Raw genomic sequence first — 21508 nt, forward strand, 5'->3', positions numbered from 1 at the left:
TGCAGGTGCTGCACTCATCAGGAGTCCACAGGGAAGAGTGGGAGAGAGCCGCAGAGACAGAAAGCCCGACATCCACAGTCGACAAACAGCGGGATGCAGGAAACCGGATTTCGCGAGTAAGGACGAAAGCCAAGACGGGTTACATCCACTGATGCCGAGGGTCGTGATTCGGTAAGATTGGATGCAGGAATGATGCAAATGCCCAACCTCGCCCGTGGGGCTGATGGGGAAGGCGGACGAACAGGTGTTCATGCACTGGGGGCGGTCCCTCTTCGGGAGGGAGCCCAGCCACGGGCCATGCCGGCCCTCATTGGCAACTCAGAGTCGGGAAAGGTCATAAATGAGACCGGAGGATGTGGAAATGCCTATTGCGCCCGGGGCAGATGGCGAGAACAGGCGGTGGAGCCGGCCAGTTCAGTCCTTGTCCAAACGACAGCCGTCCTGCTGTGCAACAGAGAGTTGTGACGGGAGGCCGTAAATGAGCAGCACAGCAGTGGGAGGTAGAACTTCGGGTCCACTGGAGAAACCAGAGTTTCATCACTACGGAGGTAAGGCGAGCCAGAACTCAGATTCTTTGGTAAAGGAACTGAGGGTGAAGCAAGTAGCAAGGGGGAAGCAGAAACAACTCTGATTTTGAAGCGCATGAGACTTCAAGGTGTTGGGAGGGCCGGCACCGGAGAAATATTCTTCCAGGTCTCCGCGCACGTCCGACTTCATTTGACCATTTGTTATGCCGTCCTTGAGCTCCTTGTGAGCAACGCCCTGCCCTCAGCCCCTCTAATCTATCCTTAATCCTCTGTAGATATGGAATAGCGAATTTCTGTCTCTCGTCCATGTTTCTCTGGCGGTCAGGGTGGTTAGAGACCCCACGCGACACAAAGCTCGGAAACGGCCTCGTGATTGGCATCTGCATGGTTGACAGATTCTCCAGGACGCATGAGAAACCCCAACCCTCGAAGCCACTTTTAGGTCGCAATCCTCGGGCGGAAGCACGGCACATCACGGTTGACGTTTCTTTTAGCTTTCATTGACGAAGTGGTACCCTGACCCAGTCGTCTCTGTCCCTCGAGGCTCTATCCCAGCGCCACCGCGATTTTGCCACCGATGTGGCCATACAGTCTGTGTCTGTTCTTCCGGCCGCGACAAGCCTTCCCATTAACACCTTCGACCCAAGGCAGCCCTGGCAACCCAGCAAACGCAGTAGGACTCAGATCGTCCGAATACCTTCCAACGCCAGCGCTTCAGCTCGATGTATACAGTAGAGATGTGCATCAACCATTCTTGAAATGCTCCTTTGCGTATTGTTCGCATGCCTAGAATAGATTATCATGAGCTGGGGGATGAGTTGGACCATGATCAGATACTAACTTTGGCTGGCTTGCCGAGCTTCTGCCCGATTGCTTTCCACTTATTGGCTTCGTATTCTTTGATAGCTTCGCGAAGTGCTGCCGACTGTAGGCATTCAAATTAGATCAAGGAAGTCGAATCGCTTTCACGTATAAGTACCTCGTCTTCAGCAAACTCGGCATAGTGCATATCCTGAAGCATTCTGTCAGCAACGAGTCAACCAGTCTTGACCCACGCTTTACCTTGTACCAGTGCTTCTTCACGCTGCCTTCGGTTCGTGCAGGGAAAGCCTACTGTGGGTCAGCAAAAGAGAATCCCAGGTGGAGGTCAATCGGAGGGATACCTTTGCGATCTCATTCCAGCTGTGCCCGGCATCACGCATTTGCTTCAATCGCTGTTCTTCCTGGGGAGTCCACGGCGTGTTGGTCCGCCCGCGCTTTTTGCCCGTCTCGTCCGCCGGTGAAGCCGCCATTTGAGCATTTGGCGGTGCGGAATCTGAGGGCAAAGCCGTGCCTGGAGGAAGCGTATTCAGCTTGGGACTGTGTGATGCCCGTCGCTTGCGTGGATTTGGCGGCGAAGCCGGTGGGTGAAGCAGTTCGGCATTGGGTTTGGGTGCCAGCGGCGCCTGAGGCGCTGGTACCTCTCTATTGGTGTGAGGAGACGTGGTGGAGGCGAATTGCTTTTGCTTTTTAGCTGGAGGAGGCGATCTGATACGATGGGGAGGTCAGACTCGAACCGACGAGGTCAAGGCACAGAAATGAAGTCCGAAACAGTAGCCGTCCAGGCTGGAGCAAAGCCCTTTAGTGCAATTTCCAATGTACCACTCGGGACAAGAGAACTTACGACATGGTGACGAAAGTGTATCTGCTTAGTAGAAACGAATTTCAATCGAAGTTGCTGTCGGCATCATCGAGTCTTGTTCTGGGCCAGGAAGGTCCCTTGAAGTCAAGGCCCGCCACGCGAGGCACCAGCTGCTAGGAGAGGTAGGCAAGTCGTATTTGGATCAAAGACAACAAACGTCACACAGTAGCGGAAGCTGCGAGGATGCAGGAGCTAAGCTTACACGGTGCTTTTAGACAGGCGCCAGCGTGGTTGAGACTGGGAACAGAGTGAAAGGGCGGGAAGGAGGTGTGACCACTGATCGGGGGGGAAGTGCAACAAGGCAAACTGAGGCCAATCAGGTCGGCAAAATCCAACGCAGGAGGGAAGAAAGAGCGGGACAGTCGCAAAGAGGCGGTACGACAGCGGTGCAGGTTTTGAGAAAGGATTACCTCTTCTTTATCTGATTTGTCTCCCCTTTGCTCGTCGTTGAGAGTCGACTTTTTCTTCCTAGTTCCAGTTTTGCTTGCACCAAGCTTGAGCACAGTGACCAAGGGGAAGAAGAATTGGAAGGAGCGTCGATCGTATGTACCACTGTCCTCCAGATGCTTGGTAGCTCCGCCGCTAGAGGAGTGGTAACAAGACTTCTCTAGATTTCACAGCCTGGAGGAGGGGATGGATCAGGGATGGGGTAGACAGTGGCTGCAACAACCGGAAATAGCAGGGAATCGTTTATGTACATGGGACAGCAAAACCGACGACACAGAGGGAAGCAGGAAAACAGGGTTGACATGAACTGCACAAGCAGTACAAGTTCATTAGAGCGGAAGAGGTTAAGGAAGAGCGGGGGGTTCTGCAAGGGAGAACCAGGGAGGAGGCAATGGATGGACCAGAAGAAAAGTAAACCAGTCACTTTTTTGTTTTTACGTCGACGTTAGGTCTGGGCTTCTCGATCAAATGAGCGTCTGTAGAGTACTCAATGTTGTCAATGGTCTCGTGAGGCGTTGGGAAGCATCAAATGAGGGCGTGTCAAGGCACATGGCATGACCGTAGTGGCAGCGCTTGCATGACCGGGGGTTGGTCGAGGTGGTGAACGAGGTGGAGGTGGAGACACGAGGCTTGTTCGATGTGCCGGGATCAGCGAGCGGAGGAGACCAAGAGAGACCAAAGAGGAAAAGCAGAGGGAAGGGAGGGGTGGCGAGGTACGAGGGAGGGAATCAAAGAACGCCGCCGGGGCGCGATACGGGGTTACAGGTTGCATGAGTGCAAACAAAGACAGTCGAGATACTTAGCGACATTGCGTCGATGAGGCTGACTGGGTGCATCCAAGCTGCAGTGGGTCAGATGATGGTGAACAAGTTGGTAGAGGGCAGAGGAGGGAGAACTCTCCACGTCACTATTGGTGTGCATGGGGTCTCTTCCCAATAGTCCTAGCAACGAAGGAAAGTACGAAGCAGGACTTGGAGAGGTTTCGGTGAGTGGTGACCAGGGCAGGGAGGACGCGACGACACGATACCTGGTGACCATGTACTGCCGCGGGTGACGATGGGCATGGGAAAGGAGGGGAATGGAAGAGACGAGGTACTTTACAAGACTTTGGACCGAAGTAACGGTCACCGCTGGCGGGAAGAGAAGCTCTGGCATGACGAAGACATGGCCGTTATTGCGGGGTAGAACTAGGACGAGCTGACCAGAAGTTGAACCAAAAAGTGACCACAGTGACCAAAGTGACCCCGGAGAACTCAAGGGACGAGAGGGATTGGATGGCATGTTCCACCGAGTAACCGACAACAGTTTAGCTGATCTGTGGCAGCGCGAGCAATGCAAGCCCTTTAAAATGGAGGGTATGCAATGCACCATTGACCGAAGCCGTGAGGAGCGGACAGGGATAGTCTGCCGGAGGAGCAAAGGGGACGCAAACACCATCAGACCAAACGCAAGAGAGCCAAAGGAAATCGAGAGGGGGAAAGGTCACGATGTTCTGATGTTCAGATGCTTCAACGGGGTTAGAAATCAACTCGGTGGTGCTTGGTCCACGAGCTAAGGATGGACTTACTCGGTACTCACTGGCACTGCACCTCCACCCTCCGCAGTTGCCAGCACCAGCATCATCGTCATGACCAACTTGAACGCCAACGCCAACACCACCACCAAGGCTGAAATTACCACTACCACTGTCGGTACATGCAGACACACCCATGTTGTACTAGCAACAAAGTCACTCGGAGGAGAGAGCCGCTACTCCATTACCTAGGTCGGCATGAGGGATTGAGTACTGTCCTCTACACAGGTGGTACTATGATTGACATCCTCGCACCCTACCTAACCATTGGGCTTCGAAAACAAGATCACAGCCTATCCCTCAGCCCTTGTTCAGTCGATTCGTCATTTTTCCAAGAGGGAGTGAGCCGAAAGTGAGAGGAGAGTGACATGGGCTGATGGAGGTTAAAGGAACAAGCAAAGCAAAAACTCTGATAAGCAACCATACGGAAAAGGGCAACTATGACGGCACGTCTGCAGCTCAGACCGCCTGCTTAGTTCCATCCACAGGCGCGCCGTTCCCCATTACCAACCGCCCGAAAGGGCAGCTCTAGAAGAGAACAGGTAGAGATTTCGATAGAAGAATGCATGGCGGGGAAAATGCAAGGTGCCCGACGGTTCAGTTGGGCGAGGATACAAGGTTGTGATGGAGAGAAACGTGGAGGTGGACCTACGACCTACAGTACAGTACGAGATAGGTACTCCGTACTTACTACCTACCTACCTAGTAGGTACTTAGTGACTGGGCCGGAGACACCCTCTGGTGCCTCTGACCGACGCAATTCTCTTTTGCGTCACCACTCAATCCTTCTCACCTGCACCTTCTCACCACTACTAGGTACTTTGGGTACTGCTACCATTAATGCCAACCCTCTAGTTTCCACCATTTCCTGCCAGTTCCTGCCAATTCCTGCCAATTCCTGTGTCTGCGTCTTCCGCGGCTCCCGCATCACGTCAGACTCTCCGTTACCCTCTCTGTCCCTGTCTCCTGCCGTCTGTCAAGTCAAGTCAAGATACATCCACAAAGGTACTGGTGGTACCTAATACTCCAGGAACCTTCCTGCTCTTCGAATGGATGGGTCCACAATCTCAAAACCAGCGTCCGGCAGAGACTGCGCTCAGACCGAGCATCTCAGATCTCTGCCCTCGCTTCGATGCTTCAAGCCAATCTGCAGACCTCAAGCGGGAAAAATCCTTCCAAATGTTCAATTCTTCCTTGGTCCCAGGAGTTCCGGATCGCCGCATCGATCGCCTATCCTTTCTTGACTAGGCTCTCTGCCCTTTTAAGCAATTAAACCACTCAATCGTGAAAGTTTTCAGGCGTCGAACCGAAAGGTAGATGCGAAGGACGGGGGCGACCGGATATAAAGTCCTTGGATGAAGCGGGTCAAAAATATGACGGGCTCAATTCAGCCCCGCCTCGGTGTGTACCCGTTCGGCCTTTTTCCTGCATGTTGCAGTCTCGCTTCGGCAGAGGACCCGAGTGTCGCAAGAAAGGGATAGCCCTGCTTGAGCAAAAGCCATTGACTTTGTTGTCGCTTTGCCAAGCATTCCGAATCACTGTACACCAGTCTTGACGTTGTTGCCTTCGATTGTTAGGGGGCCGCCGATGATCAACAGCTCCTCCAAAGACCGCTGCTGCTTTGAAGTCACCCAGCCGCTGTTCAGTCTCAGGATGATCCGTCCCCTCCCCAATTGACTCCGGTCCTCAGCAAAGGTAATTCTCCCTCCATTGCGCCGGCTCATGGCATGGTGAAATACTTGGGCATACTCCAGGATCTGAGCTCTGCCTCTCACAAAAGCCTCACGATCACACCATTCGCCCAGAAACGAGTTCCGCCACGTCTCGGCTCGGCATCGGATTTCAAGACTGCTCCATCGGGCCACCTCGCCAAGGTCAAGTCGAAGATCTTCAGGGTAGAAATGCTTCAGCATGTCACAATCCAGCTGCCAGACCAGGTGTTTGATATGCGGCGCACATGGGTGACCGTCGGTTATGCGAGTCGGCAGTTTTCCTGCAAAAGCGTGGTTGATGACATGGAATACTGTGTTGGAGTAGAGGACAGGCCGGGCTTCCAGCAAAATCGTCTTGTTGGCTCTCAGCAGCTGAGACGACCTTTGCGAGTGGTTCTCGAACTTTGCCAGCTGGGGCATTAGAGAGCCACTATCATCCTCGTTCTTGGCCTCAATAACTGCCTTTCCATGGCCGAATACCAACCCGTAGATCTGGAGCCGAATTTCCGCGGGAAGGTCAAAAAGCCCCGGCGCCGCCATGTGGTCGATTGACCCGCCCAGAAGCTATGGCTCGGACGGTTGACAACCAGTGAGTCGAGATGTCGTGCTGGCTGTCAATGGGGTGTAGGGGGTATATCTTGGCGAATTGATGCGCCGACACGAGAGAGGCGACTTGAGGAAAACCTGTATGTTTGGAGAGATGGAGGCGAGTTTGCAAGACACCAACGATATATTTATTTCATTTTTCAGCCAACGTCTCGACAGTTGGGTTATTATTCAGGGGGCGTGGCTCTTCTTTTCCGCGCTGGCCCACAAAGTTGCATTCCGGACCCATTCGGCAAGCGTCGAGATTACCCTTACCCGGAAGATTGCGCCAATTTGTTGTCATGGGGCGCGGCACCCGTGCGTGCTCGTTGCTCAGCCTTACGTCGTCTGAAAAGAGGCGATAATTGATAACAATGAAAATAAGCGGCTGGTAGGCCGACCTGCGCGAGCTGAGAGAACACGGCCGAGAAGGGAGGGCTAAAGGCTTGTCCTTTTTTCTTGTCCCCCTTGTCCATTTTTTCAGCTGAACCCCTACCCGGCCGGAGCTGGGACACTCACTGTCCTTGTTCTGGCAATTCCCTACTTCCTCTACAAGGGGCAAATTGAGCTGTCTAGGATACTCGTACGAGTATCTGCGTGTACCTATGCAAATTCAGTCCCCCCATTCAGGATTGATTACTACGGGCTTGTGGTTCTCCATCCGGTATGGATGGTAGAGTGGATGGGTGTGTGTGTCCAACGGACAATGAGTCAAAACTCTTTCGCTTTCCGCGGCAGCGACTTTTATCGCCGGGAGCCGACCCGGGGGACACGGTTAGGGGGCTGCTGGCGGGATGATATGATGACTTAGTATTTCTGTATCTACGAGGTAATCTGCGACAGAACTTGCCTGCAGTCGTCACTCATGCCATATAGCCCTGGCTATAAGGGACATAGGGAGATCTTGGGCGCGTGAGTGCGACAAGCCAGCCCTCGGGTGAGAACGGGCCCACTGTAGACCATGGAAGAAGATAGGTACCAAGAGAGAGATGCCGCACGCCCAGAAAAGAAATGCCACATGTTTTCGCCAACTCAGCCTGTCACCAAATCTAATACCTAGTAGCCCACGCTTCAAACGCTTTCCACCCTTCATAGGCATCATCATGGTCAGCCGCATTGCATCGCTGCTTGAACCGTACGTACGAGTAATAATCCGTAGTCATCTTCAACGCCCTTCGCTATCCCCGGCCGTATCGAATTCTGTGCACACATGGAAATCGGTACCTAGGCCAATAAGAGCCTTTACCAACACGACGCTCTCAGTTGACTCCCACCCCAAAACGTAGGTCCCCTACACAGTAACATAGCCTGCCTCCCTATCTAAGCATATCAGCGGAGTCTAGACCTTGCAAAAGGCTCGGATCGGGACCCTCTTCTTCGGATGCCAAGGTGGAACCTCTCTCGCTGTCTTCTAGCTCAGCGCTTTGCTGCGCGACAGTACTCGTATCGCTTTTGGCCCCCTGCGTAGGGTCCAGCGGTGGCTTGGACAAATCCGTTGCGGAGGCGGGTTGGTCAGCCAAGTTTTCGATTGTTTCCACTACCGGATCATCCGCCCTTTCTGGTAGAGAACACGCATATGGAGGCAGTGTATCCACAGAGGCCGTCACAGTTGCTGTTGAGATTGCAATACTGGTCGTCGTGACTGTGCTGGTGACGATTTCTGTCAATTCCGTGGTCAACTGTAACGTCCGCACAGGGGGCTCTTTCTGAGACCCTCCTTGCCTGCCTGCCAATGCAAACAACAATACCAAGAAGCTCAGCACCCCCACCAGGAGATTTCTACTCTCCTTGCTGAACCGTCCACTCCAAACAGCAGGCGGGGCTTGTGCATCTTGCTCAAAAGGACGTGGGCTAGGCGGTGGATGCACCTGCTTCGATTCCATAAGTGGTTGCTGTCCGAAGTTGCTCGTATCGGTCTCGCTTTGAAGTCTTCCAAAGTCACCGTATACTTCTTGTTCGCGAGAATTTGCCATTTCACAATCCGCAGGGCTGTTTTTGGAGTCGAGGTGGCCTATTTCTGCCTGCACCTCGTCGGCGAATGCAAGTTTGGCCTCGAGTTCCTGGCAGATTCCTTCTGGCAGGCAAACGTTGATTTCCACGTCGACCTTCTCCATCTCTTGCCATGCTGCAGCCCATGCCCCAGCTCGCATCAAGCCATTGGCGGCAAAAATTTTGACATCCCATCTGCGACTCGTCTGGTCTGAATGTAGATGTCCTCCACAGTCTGGGCATCTGCAATAGCCCAGACCATCAAGTTCGGTCTCCTCTTCGGTAAGGCTGCCACTCTCAAAGCCACTGTCTACGCTGCTGCCACCGGCGTTGAAGTAGTGATTGTGCCTGATCCGGGGTTTCTCGAGTTCCAAGCTCTCTAAAAGTCGTTCTTCGAGCAATCCATAGTCATCCCTAGGATGGGGGATCAGTACCCCCCGGCTGCTGATCTCGACATCTGCCAGTCTGTTCCGCAGAGCTAGCCAACGCTGTTTGTATTCCTCTGGCAATAGTTCGCTGAGGTCTGCACTATCTTGGGACGACGGCTGGAACCGCTGATTGGGTGGCAGTAATGTACAATGCAAGAGTATAAGAGGGAATTCCTTCTTGAGATTGGCGCCATCTTTCAGTGGAGATGTGGTGTGAGACCGGCTTGATCTTTTGGTTGGAGACGTCCGAACTGAAAAGAGACTTCTCTGACTGTATGACGACATTTGTGAGCCAGTCCGTCTGTGGTGCCTTATAACACTGTGTGTTTCACTCATTGCTTCGTCTTTCATCTGTAGAGCCTTGACACTGCTGGCATGGCGGAACGCTGAGTGGTATTCGCGGAGGTTTCCAGGGGAGGTGGTAGCAGGCCGAGGTCCGCCAGATCTTTCAGAGGAATAGAACCCGTGCGAGTCGCGTTTTGAAGGTGTTCGGGGGGCATACTGTTCTTGCCTTGAATACAGGGGCTGTGATACTGTCGTGGGGATGGAGGAGATGGATGAGCATCCCGAGAAGACGCGTTGGTCGGCATCCTCGATACCGTCTTCGTATCCGTGATCTGGTTGCGAAATGCTTTCTGACTCTGAGTTCGAAGTGCTTTCATCGTAAACTGCGCCGGAGAAATTGTAGTCGTGAGTTTGCGAGATGTCTGTCAGCGGTGGAGCAGGTGGAGAAGGAGAAGAAGACGAGGACGGCTGCCGGCGCAGAGAAAGCGGAGAGGACTGTTGGAAAGCGCAAACTTCTGCTGGCTCATCAAGAGAAGACGTTGTTGGAGACAAAGGTCTCGCCATCATATGACGGCGACGTTCAGGTTGATTGAGTTCACATTGATCGCTGCGGAGTGTGTGCGCTGCACGGACATTTTGATGTTTTTATTGATTTGTTGCACAGGGCAACAATAAATGTGACTGTCTGACGGCTTATTTATTCACTCAGCGGCTCCTTGTCGGGCCATAATCTATCGTAGCGCCTAAGCTGCCACCGGTCAGACAGAGAATACTTTTGGTGGTGCCGTGCCTCCACTCTCACCACTCCCGTCAATCTCATACATGAATGTGTGTGAAGTTGGGGCTCTCGTGGCCGTTTAAACCATCAAAACTATGCGCACAACTCTCATCCTTAGTCTCTCGATCGCCGGTGATGACTAAATTGTCCTTCTTTGAATTCTGCCGTCTGAGATTGAACGGAGGAACGCAATCGTCAAAGTGAGAAGCACACAGCATCCGAGGTGAGTGCGAAAGGCAACAGGATAACGTCTGGCATTGTATGAAAGGGATCCTTACGAGATCGATATCGCCGAGTTAACAATTTAATACCCAAAGCGACCCTCGTATGAGGCTTGAAGGAATATCCCCATCGCTCACCTACCTAGTAGGTACGTTGAACACATTCTACTTCGCCCCAAAGAACGTGCCGCTTGTCGCGAGGCATCCCGCTATGCCGAGCAACATATCAATAAGCACTAGGAAGTAACGAGAAGTTGGCGACCTGCTGAGATACCCATAGGGAGTACCTCGTACTTGGTATATGTCCTCGTAACAAGTGGACGATGTTCATATCCTCGACCGCGTTGGAAAGCTTTTATTGATTTCTTGCCTGACTCGGATCAATAGGTGGCCATGGCAATCAACGCCGATGCTATCCAGTACTATGCGCTGCTCGGTTTATGGTGTTGTATATATGGTGTCTCCGGAGTAAGGCCGCACCTTCGCAAAGAAAGATGTCCAAAAAGATAGGATTGAAAAAGTCGGGGCTGATCTTTTCACACCTTTTGGTAGCTAATCGGCTTCTCACTGCTGCGGCTCGTCTACAATGTTTCACCTTTCCATCCGTTAGCCAAATACCCAGGACCGCTCCTGTGGCGGGCCTCGCGGATTCCAGCTTCCTGGCACCAGGCTCGCGGCGATCTGTACAAATGCATCGACGCTATCCACGACCAGTATGGGCCGACGGTCCGCATCGCGCCCGACGAGCTTTCGTTCACGAACCCGGAGGCCTGGGCGCAGATCTACAACACGCGACCTCAGCTGCAGAAGACGCGTTTCCACTTCCCCCCCGCTGAGGGGCGTAAGATGCCCGAGAGCATGATCATGGCTAGCGACGCGGACCACACCCGGGTGCGCCGCCTGGCCAACCCGGCTTTCATGACCACGGGGATCCTGGAAGTCGAGCCCGTCATGCAGCACTATGTCGACTTGCTCTGCACGCAACTGGCGCAGGTATACCAGGAGGGTTCGCAGAACATGGTCGAGTGGTTCCTCTGGACGCTCAACGACGTAATCGGCCAGCTGGCCTTGGACCAGGAGTTCGACTGTCTGAAGAATCGGCGCATGCATCAATGGCCACGCTTCCTGTTGCAGGGGCTCAAGAATGCCACCATCTTCAACCAGTTCCGCCGCTTTGGGATTACTCAGGACATGCTGCTGCCGCTACTGACCAAGAAGCAGCTGGAGGAGAGGGACAATTTCTTCAACGCAGCCACCACGGCGGTCAAGCAACGGCTTGATCGGGAGGAAGAAGAAAAGGCGGGTGACGGCGCCGAGGAGATGAAAAAGAAGAAGAGACCCGACATTGTAGGCTTGATGCTGCGCGAGATGAAGGACGGCAACCGCCTGACCAACGACGAAGTCACCGCGAACTCGGTGCTCATCGTCGGTGGAGGCGCCGAGACGACGAGCACATGCCTGAGCGCGACCTTCTATCACCTCTGCAAGACGCCGCGCGTCATGAAAAAGCTCCAGCAGGAGATTCGACGGTCCTTCTCGAGCAGCCACGATATCACCATCAGAGCAACCTCCAACTTGCCCTACCTCAGGGCAACCGTGGACGAGTCGTTAAGGATCTTTCCCGTCGCCAGCTACATCACGCCCCGAACCACGCCCAGGGGAGGACATCTGATCGCTGGGGAGATTGTCCCAGAAGGAGTAAGTCGTATTAGAGTCCGATCTCTAGACCTGCCGTGCCACTTTCTGCACCACCGTCGCTGACGATAGGCTGGGTATCCTAGACCTACGTGTCGATGGGCCAGTGGCACATGGGCCGCTCGGGGCGATTCTTCGACAACCCCAAGGAGTTCCGGCCAGAGAGGTGGCTTGAGGAAATGGGAACCAAGGGGCCATCCGGCCTTCAGGCTGATGAGATCCTCAAGCCCTTCAGCCTCGGGCCTCGAAACTGCATTGGCAAACAGCAAGTTTCCCTGTTTCCTCTCCCCACCCCCGGGACCAATTAAAAGAGTCCATTGCTGACTTTTCGACCAGAGTGGCTCTCACTGAAGCACGGCTCGTCACAGCGAAGTTGCTGTGGCACTTTGATATGGAGCTTGATGGGGATCATCCTACGTGGGTCGAGGATGCCAGGTTCTACGTGCGTGTTCTCGTCACGAATCAGTGCTGTTTCTGCTGACGCCTAAGATCAGGTTCTTTGGATGCTTCAGCCGCTCAAGATCAGATTGACTCCCGTTGAGCGATGAATGTGTGAACCTGACAAGTACATTCGCGCTCAAAAAGGAATTGTCAGAACGAAATGCGCAAAGAGAGCGTCTGTTCTTAGCACGCGTGAAACTTTTCCTTTCTATAGCTTGCCCCGTGAGAGCACAGAGCCACCATCGGTCGTGATGACGGCACCGTTGATGTGTGAAGCTGCCCTGCTGCTCAAAAAGACGACCAATCCCGCAATATCCTCAGGACGTCCCAGCCTCTTGTTTGGCACTTCGGCAGCCAACGCCGCCTGCCCACCTTGCAACTCCATCAACCCAGAAGCCATCTTTGTAGGGTAAAAGCCCGGCGCCACGGCGTTGGTGATGATTCCTCTGGGACCGAGCTCGACGGCCAAGTTCTTGGCCAGATGGATCGCAGCTGCTTTGGACGCCGAATAGGCGAACGTCGCATTCTCCCCAAGCGAGCCCACGCCGATGCCAGCGACGCTTGCCGTCACGATCACTCTGCTGGGGTTCTCTGTGCTGGCCCGCTTCTGTAGAAGTGGGGCGAACTTTTGGACAGTGTAGAAGACGCTCTTGACGTTCAGATCCATGACCTTGCTGAACGCATTCTCCGGGTGTGTATCGAAGGGAGCCCCCCACGTCGCGCCGGCGTTTGCGAACAGGATGTCGACGTGGTCGGTGGTCTTTGCGACCTCGGCGGCCAGACGTTCAATCTCGGAGATCTTGGACGCGTCGGCGGGGACGGAGATGGCGACGGCGCCGGGTCGTTTATTAGGGAGGGCGTTGAGGGCGGCGACGGCTTCTTCGCATGCTTTGGCCTTGCGGGAGGTGATGTAGACCTTGGAGCAGCCGGCCTGCAGGAACCTATTGACCAGAGTATCAGCGCATGAAGACGATGACCGTGGAGTGTACTGTATAGCTTACCCAGAGGCGACGTTCAGGCCTAGTCCTCGTGACCCGCCAGTCACGACAGCGACTTTACCCTCGAGACTGAAGATGCTCCCGAAGTCTTGGAGCTCGACATCTTGCTGAGCACTACCCATCTTTGCCTGTTGGTTGTTGTCGTCGTTCGATCCGGTGTGCTTGTCTCTTTAGCCGTCTTCCCGCAAATCCAAGCCCGTTTTCAGAGCGCAGAAATCGGGGCAGTCAGTCTCTGTCCGGGGAATATTATACAGACGAGAAAATATCCAATAGCCGAGCTATTGACGAGATGCTGTCATCCAAAAACCTACTGATTAGAAGATGCGCAGTTCCGGTGGATCAGGCACTGGCACGGATTGGGACCAACGCCGTTGAAACAGCCGAGGCTCGAAGCATCTGGAGCTTGAGTTTCGGCGGAGAATGGACGGCGACGATTTTTATCATCTTTTATCAACTTTTCATCAATGCTGAAAAGAACCAGGCATGAGAAGGCGTTTTCAAAAGGAGACAAGTCTGTATCTGAGGTTCGTGGGCTCAAACTTTACCGATCTAGTGTGATGGTCAAGCAAGAGAATGAGAGGCAAGGTGAAAGATGTTGAAAAGACAGACCCGTGACATGCCAAGATCTGGAAGCCTAAAAGGGACTAGTCTACTACCTAGGCACTGGTAGGTAGCGAGGAAGCTGGGTACCTACCTCGCTACCTAGGTAGATACTGGCCAACTTTGAGTAGGAATATATACTTCCGGGAGTATATACCTAGGTATATACCAAGGTACCTGCGCATCATGTGTATATCCCCGTACATCCGCTGGGATCAGTCCATTTTTATGTTTCATCGTGGCCTGCTCGTCTCCATCCACCGTATCCATCAACGACACTATTGTCTCACCGGCTTTATGATGACCCCAAGGCGGGCGGAAGCGACGTCTTACATACTAGCACTGTTGAACATGGTCACTTCCCTCAAGGTTCAAGTACCTACCTACGAGGCACAATGAGGTTTCAACCACTACTATACTTCAGGCGCTGCGGCCGCTTATGGGCAGAGATCAAGATTGCCGCAAGATCTGCGGCCGATATAGGCCCTCCAGAGAGCCACCAGTACTTGTTCTTTTGGCTTCTTCTCGAGATCATGCATCGTGCCCACTTTGTCAGCTTATCAAGGCCGCAGACAGGTAGGTCCATCAACGATCCATCCCAGCCTTTTTTTTCTTTTCATAATATAGTTTCCCCCCTTGAGGAACATGGCCATCACCACCACCAGAAATTCCTCCCTTTCCCGGAAAGCGAAACAGGTTGAATTACATAGGACCAACCGCAAAAATGGCCGATAACATCACCACGTTATTCCCAGAGACAGACCCCGAACTTGCTGCGGTGCGTTACAGCCGTCACCGACCCTAATGAGCCCCCCACACTGCGATATGTCTGTCTAATGCGGACTTTGGTGTTATGGAATATAGATATGGCGAGAAAAAGGGATGCCGAAATTCTTCCTCCCGCGGATCGACAGGATGCCTGAGACGCGTCGGATCCTCGCCCAGGGCAACGTGCGTTTCATGAAGAGCGCGTTCGTCAAACAGGCCTTGGGCGAGCAGGTCCTTTGGACCGAAGAAGACAGGTCGGTCGTCGTCCGCGACGGGCACTCGGTCACGATTCGGATCTATCGCCCCAAACCATCACATCCACATCGATCCGGGGCTTCTGCCCGACGACAACCGGTCATGGTGTATGCACACAGCGGAGGGTGGTGCATGGGTGGACTGGACACGGAGGAGTTCCTTTGTCAGCTCCTGGCCGTGAGGCTGGGCATCATCGTCGTCAGTGTCGATTACCGCCTCGCCCCGGAATGGTCGTATCCTACGTGCGTCTACGATGTTTACGACGTGATCAAATGGGTACGCCAACCACTACCTGGGTAAGTATATATCTCTTCCGGCATAAACTGAACCGTGATAGGTGTCAGTCAACGCAGAGACGATCGGGGGAGATCTGTCCAGAGGCTTTCTGACCGGCGGTGCGTCAGGGGGCGGGAATCTGACCTGCATGGCCACCATTATGGCGAGAGACGACAAGCTCCAGCCTTCTCTGAGCGGCCATCTCCTCATCTGCACCGGCATGCCGCATGACTTCACAGACCGCAAAGGCCACAACGTGGTCCTCTTTCCGGAGAAGTTATCAAGAGGGAGTTGGGAAAGGTATAAGAATGGGCCGGTGGCGACTCGGGAGATGAACATCCTCTATGGCCGTAAGCACGCAAAGTCCCACGCTTTTTCTAACTCACGACTAACCAAGGACATAGAAATATCCAATTTCGACGCACACAGTCCCAATGTTACCCCCTTGACCCAGACAGACTTCTCCAAACTAGGCCCGGTGTTCTACCAAGTCGCCGAGATGGACATCTGGAGGGACAGCGCGGTCTTCTACTGCGACAAGATCAAAGAGGCAGGCGGCCAGGTCAAGGTGGAAATCTATCCCGGCGTCCCGCATCTCTGGTGGTCCATGTACCCGCAACTGTCGATCAACAAGAAGTGGGTTCACGATCTGGTCAACGGCGTCGAGTGGCTGCTGAGCCAGAAGACGCGGGATGCTGCTCCTCTCTCCTCCAGACTCTGAAAAGCATGTCCCGTCTGTTCTTTTCTGTTCGGGCGCAGCGCGGGCCATACTTACATACATACATACACCGGTCCACGACCAGGGATTTTTGGTGCAACCGGAATGGGGGGCGATTTGTTTGCCCTTTCGCCTGCGAGGCTGTAGGACAATCGCAGCCATTTGGGACCCGGGGGAACAGAAGCTGCTGTTCACCTTGGATGTCGTCTTTCTCCGAATGCCACATTTCGCGAGGGAGCTTAGGGCCGCACTTCGTTAGACCCATCCACTACGGCAGAGATGACCAGATGATGTGTCTTCGAACCGTGTCTTCGGACGTTCGCATCAGGGTTGTTCAATACCCCCGTATCTTCCACCCTTTCGACATGCAAGAAAACTGTTTGCTTCCTTTTTGAATTGGCTACCGACGTCCTTGACTGTGTCACCATCGAGCCCCCTGTCTCACGACATTTCAACACGCCCACATCAAACCACCTCAAGAAGGGGAAAAAGACAACCTATCTAGGTACCATTGACAATTACCTTGGTAGATGCATTGTACCCGTCCAAAAGCGCCCGTTACATCTCAGTCCGAGTTCTTGACCTTCAGGTTTTGCCCAAAAAGCCTGCTGAGGCCTTCCTTGGCTGAGAGTTTAAAGCACATACCTGAACCACAGAGAACTTGCGGATTGTGATATGGTCTGATCACACTTTCCTCTCAATCAATCCAGTCTTCTTGATTTGTCTTTCGAATCCATATATTGACTTGCGAGCCCCCATCTCAAGTCACATCCAATCTGTATCAAACCCTCGTGCCCTTCTCAAACTCCTCACACGTTTACCTTCAATACCACTTCACCATAACCTTACAACTTCGCACAGCACGATGGCCACACACCACGTTCTAACGTCCATCTTTCTCATCCTCTTCGTCGTATTCTTTTCATCCGTCCAGGCTCAGACGGCAGTCTCCACGACCTTGACCTTTGTGGCTGCATCATCGGTACCCGGTTTGCTAGCAACATCGACATCCATCGATTCACCGGCTACACCTTCAGGAACATCCACGACAACGGAGGTATACACACCTTATGCGATCTGCGCCACAGGAGGAGGCGACTGGTATATCGACCCGCCCACAGCGACCCGGCTGACGGATTTGTTCTGTGATTCAGCATACCAACCAGGGAGCCTACCCCAACAAGGTAAAGTGTTTTCTGTTCTTGTGGTCTTCATCGGCTTGACCTTGAGCATTCCTCACTTCGGCATCACTATCCCTCACGATCGCCTCTCCTGATGTTGGGCGGTTGCACTACCTTCTTGTCAGCATGACTTCACTTGGCTGCATCTTGTATTTCCGGGTTTGCATCTCCTCCTGACTCTGGATCTGTGAACAGGTGAAGAATTCGATTTGAACGAATACCCAACCGACCTCATCCCGCTCACTGCCAATGACACGACACCCGACACCGACACCGACACGGCCGGCACGCTCACATTGGCCAACCTCACCACGGCCTTTGTGGAGGTGACGCCAAACTACACCCTCACCGAACTGTCGGGGATCATCCTGGCGCTGCGCCTGGTTCGCCGGCAACCCACCGTCGTCGAAAACATCACGTACATATCCGGGTCTCCGGCGCAGTGCGACGCGGACATCCAACAAGACCAGTGCCATGCGGGCTTCCGGCATGTCATCGACCAGTGCCAATGGAACAGCCACTATTTCGGAGGCGTCAACTTCTGGATGACCGCCTGCGCCATGTACAGCGTCCAGGTCGCAAATTGCTCGGGCAACTGGCTTGACCCAAATTGCGACCTGTGGCATCGCAAGTGGCCTGGCGTCGGCGACGGGCCGGATCCGTCCTCTTCTCTGACCACTACCGGTACCAACGTGGAGACGGCATTGACGAATACGCCCACGACGAGGACGTGGCGGGCGTGAGGACCACGTGTGGCGCAAGCGATGGCCGGGTGGACGCGGTCTGTCCGTGGCAACGGGATTCGGTGTGATGGCAGCAGTACTTCTTCATACTCAGAGTGCAGGATAGGGGAGGCTGTGGGCTGGAGTTGCTTTTTTCATCAAAGTGATAAAGATGTCACCAGGGCTCAGATGGGGCCAGAGATCGAGTGGTTTTATCCAGACATATGTGCTTGCCCCAGGCCTGCGTGCTAGAGAGCTGCCGAGCGAGGAATCAGTAACATTGTGCAGCAATGTGCAATAAACGCATTGGTTCCAACAGCAGGTGACAAGGATACACATCCATCCATCCAGCCATCACAGGAGTCGAGGAGGATACGATCATCACGAGGCGTAACAACAAAACACTCAGAAGGAGCTTGACATGATTATCGTTCAATGTCAATAATAAACCAAAACCCAGTTCCATTTCGCCGAGGCAAGAGCGTGTTTTTATCTACTAGTGGCATGTGCCCAGGGGGGGACAATCCAGCGCGTCGTCGCGGTACGCCACCGCTCTTTGCTTGGAGTCGCCTGACCGCCGGAGATCTTCATTATTGAGCGAACCTTCTTTTCTGGGCACGGGACGGGCTCGTTTCCAGGAAAAGCGGGTAAATTAGCTTTTTGATGGGGACGAGCATCCATCTGGACTAATATGCTTCACGAAAACAAACGTGGAACTGACAGTCTTGGCTTCAAGACCGGAACGAACAAGGCACCTATAGTAACTAAGTCACATCGATCAAGAGCCGGGCGATGAGATGATTCAAGCACTGCAGGTGCTCATAAGAGAGTGAGTGCGTGGATTGAATGCAGTTCGATATAACCTTCCAGAATCCACACGATCCCCATTCTTCCCGCCGTCGTCACATTCATTCATCCAACATCATACCTCCAAGGGTGTTGAGAAACATCATACAAATGAGACATCGTCGTACCATTCCAGTGTCCTTCTCCAGACCTACAGTTCATCAATCACGCAGGGCGATACCACACCCAGCACTTCAGAGCTTGATACCTCTCGAGGCCTTTTGTCGCCAGAAGGTGATATTTTCCGTCTCGAATCGGTCCGCCGCGCGTGCTCTGCTTGTGCAAATTCCTGGAATGATCAACCTCAAAAGGTCCTAAAGGCTGAACTCCAGCCTATTCCCAGCGTAGTCTCTCGCGAAGAATCGTGATGGATATTCCACGCCTTGAGCTCCTGTGCACAGACCCCCGGCATTAGTTCAGTAGCATTTCCCGTACAGTAGCTTGACATTGCGCCAGATGACGCCAGGTAGCACAATCACAAGAGTGGTCGAGAAACAGTAAATACCTGAATTGACATCTCCGGGCTTATCCGCCTCGGTCGGCGCTGCCTCGCCGCCCCTCACGAAATGCTCCCAGATCCTCTGCCTCAACTGCAACAGCGCTTCTGGAGACGACAACTTGAAGCACGGATGTCTCGATGACTTCTTTTCAAAATCCGAGGGTGCTCCGAAAGCGACGTGCACTTGCTGTCCCGAAGAACCAATGTCGAACCATGCTAAAGTGCCCTTTTGCAAGTGCGGGACCGCACGGGGCGTGAGACCCATAGTTGTGCCATAGAATTCGTTGGCTTGCTCGAGCGTGCCGGCTGGGACGGTGAGATTGACGTGGGCGAGCCCCGTTATGAGTGAGGAGGATGAGTCGAGAGATCCCATGCTTGCTGGCTTCACACGACCGATGAATGCGTGAAAGAGAAAACAGGACGGTGATGTTCAGCCCGACCTCCCTTGTTCTATTGTCTCTTTTGCTTTTCCTTCTCTGATTTCTTGGCTCGGGCTCGCTTTCCAAGTTGATGGATTGAGGAAGGTCTTTGGCCTGACGATGGAATTGAAGGCGGCAAAAGCCACCGAAGGAGGGGGCGCTGACTGTCGGTGTTTGCTCCGGTCTCTGCCATGAGCAAGTGAGATTTTGTCTGACAGGATATCGGACCGACCCAGAATCCACGTCTTTGCGACAATCTCTTCCACCGTGTCAGAAAATCCCACCTCGTCAGACAATAAGATTCTTTCTTGATCGGGCCGACACAAGAACTTCGCTTAAACGAAGCTAAACACCTCGAAGTCTCTACCAATCACGCCATCAACTGCATCTCGGAGAGTCCAGCATCGAGGGGCTGTAGGTTTCTAGGTGCACGATGCACTATCACTCGCTTTGCTGAGTTCTCGAAACCATCATGACTGTCCATTGGGACTGGCAGCCACAATTGGAACCTGCTCTTCTCCCGCCTCAGCCTTCCCATGGGTTTCTATGGGTAGCGCACAGGCTGTGACCTTGTTGGCACTGATTCCGGGCTTGATACAATTCTTAGTCAAAGGAGTTCGAAGGCACCCTGGCACTGGGTGCCTGGGGTGATGCACCACGACGTCAACAGGCTCGAATACACTTACACACAAAATCACAACCTATTTTCCCAACCGCAACTGACACTTACCTCCTCAAGCATAAAAGGAACTTTGGGTCACGTCCGCCCCAACCACGGTGAGTACTAAGTGCTCGGAGATAATCCTGGCCTTCCTGGCATGGTTTTCTATCGCACTCCTAAGAATTTGAGATCCCAACGCCATAACGACGGCCGGAAAGTTGCTGAAAGGAAATGGTAAAATCGCTTCAAAGCCATTCACGCAGTATCTGGCAGGCCCCCAATAGTGCCGAATGATAACCTTTTACTCCAAGTCGAGAGAGACGATCGTGAGATCTTGATTGTGAGCTACAGGGCCACAAGGCCACAACAGAAGGGGGCAGTTTCATCTCGACTTCTTATAGGCGACTTAGAAGTGGAGGTTATTCCTGCACACTGACCGCTCCTCCTCGCAGGCAGGTGCCATACCAATCATGGGTTGACCAGTACCTCATTCGACACTTTCTCGTCCGCATGACGGTGAGCTTGAGAATATCTGGGCAGAAGTGGAGCATGCGAGGAAACCGGTATAGTCACATTGCCAACTCGATGCTCAGGGCAATACAGTACCATTGGCGACACCATTGGCGAATTTTCCTCTTTACGACTGAGACATTACGTCGATGTGCCAGTGCCTTAAGAGGCATGGCAGCGAACATGACCCTAGGTGCTCGTCTGTTGGATCGAGGTGACGATGGCGACAATGGAATTCTCCATGATTAATGTCAAAAACTTGCGGATTTGACAGCGAACATAGTTTTTCGACGCGGCCCGCCAACCTTCAGCGAACAGGTGGGAATCCCCAGCCTCACTCCGAAACTGAGATTGACACGCTGACCACCATTTGGGCTCGAGTCAAGTGCCTTTGCTGTGGCAAGAGCTCAGACCTTACCTGCTCTAGCTTATGATAAACAGGATGTCGTTCGCAGGCTTAGCACTGCTCTTGCTCCATACCGTGTGCCGATTTGTGGGGTACTGGGCATAAAAGACCAAAAGAAGCATCCTGAAGGGTTGGACAGGGATGGGTGTAACTTTTCAGAGTGACAACACAGTAAATATGCCGGTGACTACCAACAGGACGTTGGATGTGTGGATGGAAGTTTTCCGGAACAAATGGATGTCGCCTGTAGTTTAGGAGATGATCTTCCTCCTCCTGGGAAAACCCGC

At 53.3% G+C, this 21508-nt stretch overlaps 8 protein-coding genes across 8 annotated transcripts; 3 read left to right on the plus strand and 5 right to left on the minus strand.

The window, feature by feature from the left end:
- Window positions 1-1271: 1271 nt before the first annotated feature.
- Z520_11089 (uncharacterized protein) lies at window positions 1272-2195 on the minus strand (the record flags this gene model as incomplete). Its single annotated transcript, XM_016781579.1, has 6 exons — window positions 1272-1313; window positions 1369-1452; window positions 1507-1539; window positions 1590-1637; window positions 1691-2054; window positions 2191-2195. The coding sequence occupies 6 exons, from the start codon at window positions 2193-2195 to the stop codon at window positions 1272-1274; spliced, it is 576 nt and encodes a 191-aa protein (XP_016627357.1).
- A 3568-nt stretch (window positions 2196-5763) lies between these two features.
- Window positions 5764-6480, minus strand: Z520_11090 (uncharacterized protein; the record flags this gene model as incomplete). The annotated part of the gene is made up of 1 exon (XM_016781580.1): window positions 5764-6480. The coding sequence occupies one exon, from the start codon at window positions 6478-6480 to the stop codon at window positions 5764-5766; it is 717 nt and encodes a 238-aa protein (XP_016627358.1).
- Window positions 6481-7841: 1361 nt separating this feature from the next.
- Z520_11091 (uncharacterized protein) lies at window positions 7842-9791 on the minus strand (the record flags this gene model as incomplete). Its single annotated transcript, XM_016781581.1, has 1 exon — window positions 7842-9791. The coding sequence occupies one exon, from the start codon at window positions 9789-9791 to the stop codon at window positions 7842-7844; it is 1950 nt and encodes a 649-aa protein (XP_016627359.1).
- An 828-nt stretch (window positions 9792-10619) lies between these two features.
- Z520_11092 (uncharacterized protein) lies at window positions 10620-12469 on the plus strand (the record flags this gene model as incomplete). The annotated part of the gene is made up of 5 exons (XM_016781582.1): window positions 10620-10694; window positions 10779-11924; window positions 12008-12198; window positions 12258-12363; window positions 12416-12469. 5 exons carry the CDS (start codon window positions 10620-10622, stop codon window positions 12467-12469), a joined length of 1572 nt encoding a protein of 523 aa, XP_016627360.1.
- Window positions 12470-12570: 101 nt separating this feature from the next.
- Z520_11093 (uncharacterized protein) lies at window positions 12571-13482 on the minus strand (the record flags this gene model as incomplete). The annotated part of the gene is made up of 2 exons (XM_016781583.1): window positions 12571-13303; window positions 13364-13482. 2 exons carry the CDS (start codon window positions 13480-13482, stop codon window positions 12571-12573), a joined length of 852 nt encoding a protein of 283 aa, XP_016627361.1.
- Window positions 13483-14875: 1393 nt separating this feature from the next.
- On the plus strand, window positions 14876-15980 carry Z520_11094 (uncharacterized protein; the record flags this gene model as incomplete). Its single annotated transcript, XM_016781584.1, has 2 exons — window positions 14876-15259; window positions 15321-15980. The coding sequence occupies 2 exons, from the start codon at window positions 14876-14878 to the stop codon at window positions 15978-15980; spliced, it is 1044 nt and encodes a 347-aa protein (XP_016627362.1).
- Window positions 15981-16842: 862 nt separating this feature from the next.
- Z520_11095 (uncharacterized protein) lies at window positions 16843-17901 on the plus strand (the record flags this gene model as incomplete). The annotated part of the gene is made up of 2 exons (XM_016781585.1): window positions 16843-17161; window positions 17354-17901. The coding sequence occupies 2 exons, from the start codon at window positions 16843-16845 to the stop codon at window positions 17899-17901; spliced, it is 867 nt and encodes a 288-aa protein (XP_016627363.1).
- Window positions 17902-19040: 1139 nt separating this feature from the next.
- Window positions 19041-19598, minus strand: Z520_11096 (uncharacterized protein; the record flags this gene model as incomplete). The annotated part of the gene is made up of 2 exons (XM_016781586.1): window positions 19041-19117; window positions 19232-19598. The coding sequence occupies 2 exons, from the start codon at window positions 19596-19598 to the stop codon at window positions 19041-19043; spliced, it is 444 nt and encodes a 147-aa protein (XP_016627364.1).
- Between the last annotated feature and the right edge of the window lie 1910 nt (window positions 19599-21508).

This window comes from Fonsecaea multimorphosa, assembly GCF_000836435.1.
Source record: "Fonsecaea multimorphosa CBS 102226 unplaced genomic scaffold supercont1.35, whole genome shotgun sequence".
Lineage (NCBI taxonomy): Eukaryota > Fungi > Ascomycota > Eurotiomycetes > Chaetothyriales > Herpotrichiellaceae > Fonsecaea > Fonsecaea multimorphosa.